We start from the raw sequence: 3688 nt of genomic DNA, 5'->3' as shown, positions 1-3688 counted from the left end.
TTTTATCTATCCAGTTAGCTTCATTTGATCGTTCTATCCATTTTGGCTCTTTTATCTATCCAGTTAGCATCATTTGATCGTTCTATCCATTTTTACTCCCTTTTGTCTATCCAGTAATCGTCATTTGATCGTTCTATCCATTTTACTCCCTTTTGTCTATCCAGTAATCGTCGTTTTATCGTTTTATCCATTTTTGTTTCTTTATCTATCCATTCGGTCTTGATTTTCGTTATATCCATGTTTCTTTCGTTTCCAACCATTTAGCGCCTTTTTATCGATTTATCCATTTTTGCTTCTTCGTTAGTCCATTTGGTGTCGTTTTCCTCTCTCCATTTATCCATTTTCTTATTGTATGAAACCAATTGGCATCGTTTTATCGATCTATCCATTCCACTGAATGTATCCAATCGTGTGGCGTCGTTTATCGATCCATTGGGCTTCACTTTTTGCTGTGAAGGTGGTCGAAAAATCGTCACTGAAGACAGGCGAGCTCCCTCTGTGCGGCTAAGATGATCACGAGTAAAATGGGTGAAATTAAAAAATAAAATTGCAGACATGTTGCAGGAGGATAGTACCAAAAGAGCTATGTTCAAAAATCGATCTCCCCGTCCGGGAATTGAACCCGGGTCACCCGCGTGACAGGCGGGTATACTAACCACTATACTAACGAGGATTGTATACCTACCGACGTTCAACAAACAGCAAGACTGTGCATTCATCCGTAGAGTACTCCAATGCTTGGCATTCCATGCCAAGTTTGAGCTATCCAAGTATCTATCGGCATGATTGCTACAAAACTTTAATGGAATTCGGGCTGGATAGCACCGCCTTCCTGAACAAACCAAAATGATAAAAAGCGCATTGCCGGACTCGAACCAGCGACCCTTTGAGCTGCAATCAAACGCTCTACCACTGAGCTAAACGCGCACTTTGTATACTACGGTGCCCTCAACCGTGATCCAGCTTCTATTTTTCAGGAACGGTCACCCAAAACCTTGGTTTTGTAGAAATAGCTATAATAAAGCCAGATTTATATAAAAAATAATGCTACAGGGGATAGCACCGCTGTCTGGCACAAAAGACTGAAAAAGAATCTGTGTTTGGTGAGATAGAAACTCGATTGCAGTTGATGGCAACGAAGCATACAAAGTGCGCGTTTAGCTCAGTGGTAGAGCGTTTGATTGCAGCTCAAAGGGTCGCTGGTTCGAGTCCGGCAATGCGCTTTTTGTCGTTTTCCGTCCCTCTATTTTTATTTCACGCACATTTTTGGCATCAAAATTTACATACATATAGATATTCTAATAAGTATGCTGTACTAGCATGTTCGTATTACAGAACATAACATGCATAGTCACATGTAGCATCATCGATCGCAGCGCTTGAGCGGACACCCCGGAACGTATACCGGTAATAATCTTATGGTGCAGCTTCAAGATATCCATGCCGAACTTCAACCACGCCAGGTCACGATCACTTTTTAATATACTGGAATTTGTAAGATGTCATTCCATTTAAATACTACATACTGCAACGTCGCTCAGTGTGCATTTTGCGCCCGGCAGCAAAATCAATGTTCCTTCGGCAGCTTTCCCAACGCGTTCGCGCCCGCCCGACGACACGAGCTGCGGCCTTTTCGAACACGTCGACGGCCATGCCCCTCGTAGACATCGCGTCGCTCCTCGACGCGTCGTCGACCAAGGCCGAGCGCCAGCCGGCCCTCGATGCCATGCGGGACGCATGCGGGACGGTCGGCTTCTTTACGATTCCCGTCTCGGTGCTGCCGTCTGGCCTCGTTGAGCGCGTATGCATGCATCTTGCGACGACTGCGCGCTCATGAACATGTCTAGGTCTATCGCCGGGCGGACGAATTCAACGCGCTCCCGTCCGACGTCAAGCAAAAGTACCATGTCAACAAGGTACCCAACTCTCGCGGGTGGACACCGCTCTTTGAAGAGCCTTCGGTACGACAATGTCGACTCCATGCTTATAGGATGTCAGCAACTGTTGTAGTATGTACCCGGCGTCGTTTCGCACTTGGAAGGCTATGACATTGCGCAAGAGCTCCCTGCTTCGTACATGGAGCACGACAAAGGGTACGCTTCACTCCTGAATTTACGCGCACACATAACCTCTCGAATGTACTAGCCTCGGCCCAAACGTGTGGCCCGCCGAGCTGCCGGCATTCCGCGACGACGTCATGGGCCTCTACGACGCGACGACCAAGGTCTCGAACGCTCTCTTTGAAGGGTTTGCCGAAATGCTCGACCTGCCGCGGGATACCTTTCGCGTACGGAAAATCATGTTTTCCGCGGTCTGATTCCGGTCTGTAGAAATTCAACACGACCGAGGCGCAGGCGTGCATGCGACTGCTCACCTACCCCGAAAACAGCGCGCCCATGGATGACCGCAACGTTGGCATCGCTGCCCACACGGATTTCGAGTGCTTTACGATCATCCACCAGGTTGGTGTCGCGTGCTCTTGGCGGTGCGATCTACATATTGAGCTTGTAGAACAATGCGGGCTTGCAGCTGACGACGCGGGACGGGCGATGGACGGATGCACCGGTCATGGCCGACCGCCTCGTCGTGCTCGTTGGCGACGTGCTCGAGCGCTGGACGAACGGCACACTGAAAGCAACGCCGGTACGGACTCATTTCTTATTGACGCTCACAGCACCTACGATCAATGTGGTGTAGCACCGTGTCTTGAACACGCAAGCCAAGCGCCAGTCGATCGTGCGCTTCAATGGCGCCGAGGGCAAGGCCGTGATCGCACCGCTGGACCCGTTTGTGTCGTCGATGTCGCCGGCCAAGTTTGCGCCCGTGACACAACGCCAGCACATTGAGAACGAGCTCAACGCGGCCTACGGCAACCTCGAGTCGAGTCGCAAGGACACCCAGCAGCAACTGTGAGTGCGCAACATCAATCTACATTTCGTCCACTGTATTACATGCCGCTACTGTTCATGAGGCGATTTAACTGCAACGGCAAGCAAAGCATCCACATTCTGAGCGGGGCGAGGAACACTTGGACTAGGCTCGAGCGACGCCGCGCTGCGAGTCATGAAATATGGGGAGGGGTTGAGAAGAAGCAACGGTTGCGATACGAGCTCATGAACGCGAAGCTACGTTTTGCTGCTGTTGTGAGCACAGAACGTTGGCTTCTAGCGCCCGTCTCGTAAAAGCGAGGGTGCGTCGTCCTTGAGTGGGCAAGACGCTTGGAGACGTGGCGGTATCAACGGTGCGATCGAGTTGTACGCGGGGCATGGCTGGGACGTGCTACCCGTCCAGCTTTGCGTTGGACAATCGCGGCAACGGGCGGATCATCGTACCTCGTCTCGCCCGTCAACCTTGCAGGAGCTCCGCGTGAGAGACCTCAGAATTGAATTCACCCAGTATGCCGGAAGCCAGCAAGACAAGCGACGCTAGCTCGAGCGCCTCCTCCAAGTTGGCGTTGGCGCGCGATAAGGTGTCGGACAAGGCGCACGAGCTCCACGATAAGGCAAGCGACAAGGCGAGTGAACTCCACGACAAGGCATCGGACAAAGCCAGTGATCTCAAAGAGAAGGCGTCCGACATGTCGAGCAAGGTGGCCGTTAAGGCCCGCAGCGCCAAGAACAAAGTCACGGGCTCTATGAAGACGAGCGACAACAGCGACGACCCGTACTAGACGGCCCCGCATCAACTC

At 51.4% G+C, this 3688-nt stretch overlaps 2 protein-coding genes and 3 non-coding genes across 5 annotated transcripts; 3 read left to right on the top strand and 2 right to left on the bottom strand.

The window, feature by feature from the left end:
- Positions 1-601: 601 nt before the first annotated feature.
- Positions 602-673, bottom strand: SDRG_03494. Its single transcript has one exon. It is a non-coding gene; the product is annotated as a tRNA-Asp (tRNA).
- Positions 674-855: 182 nt separating this feature from the next.
- On the bottom strand, positions 856-927 carry SDRG_03493. The gene has a single exon. It is a non-coding gene; the product is annotated as a tRNA-Cys (tRNA).
- Positions 928-1151: 224 nt separating this feature from the next.
- SDRG_03492 lies at positions 1152-1223 on the top strand. The gene has a single exon. It is a non-coding gene; the product is annotated as a tRNA-Cys (tRNA).
- Positions 1224-1524: 301 nt separating this feature from the next.
- SDRG_03491 (hypothetical protein) lies at positions 1525-2975 on the top strand. Its single transcript, XM_008609127.1, has 7 exons — positions 1525-1801; positions 1848-1961; positions 2011-2093; positions 2146-2287; positions 2331-2462; positions 2512-2643; positions 2698-2975. The coding sequence occupies exons 1-7, from the start codon at positions 1571-1573 to the stop codon at positions 2911-2913; spliced, it is 1050 nt and encodes a 349-aa protein (XP_008607349.1). The 5' UTR covers positions 1525-1570; the 3' UTR covers positions 2914-2975.
- A 422-nt stretch (positions 2976-3397) lies between these two features.
- Positions 3398-3670, top strand: SDRG_03490 (hypothetical protein; the record flags this gene model as incomplete). Its single annotated transcript, XM_008609126.1, has 1 exon — positions 3398-3670. One exon carries the CDS (start codon positions 3398-3400, stop codon positions 3668-3670), a length of 273 nt encoding a protein of 90 aa, XP_008607348.1.
- Between the last annotated feature and the right edge of the window lie 18 nt (positions 3671-3688).

Source organism: Saprolegnia diclina (genome assembly GCF_000281045.1).
Source record: "Saprolegnia diclina VS20 unplaced genomic scaffold supercont1.8, whole genome shotgun sequence".
NCBI classification, from domain to species: domain Eukaryota; phylum Oomycota; class Saprolegniomycetes; order Saprolegniales; family Saprolegniaceae; genus Saprolegnia; species Saprolegnia diclina.
This window is presented reverse-complemented; position numbering and strand designations above follow the sequence as displayed.

What these genes read in the sequence shown, in the direction of transcription:
- SDRG_03491 (XM_008609127.1), top strand. Translation starts at nt 1,571, where the DNA reads ATGTTCCTTCGGCAGCTTTCCCAACGCGTTCGCGCCCGCCCGACGACA. An exon ending in CGCTCTTTGAAGAGCCTTCG is followed by an intron (nt 1,962 to 2,010) that starts GTACGACAATGT and finishes CAACTGTTGTAG; the next exon opens with TATGTACCCGGCGTCGTTTC. An exon ending in TACATGGAGCACGACAAAGG is followed by an intron (nt 2,094 to 2,145) that starts GTACGCTTCACT and finishes CGAATGTACTAG; the next exon opens with CCTCGGCCCAAACGTGTGGC.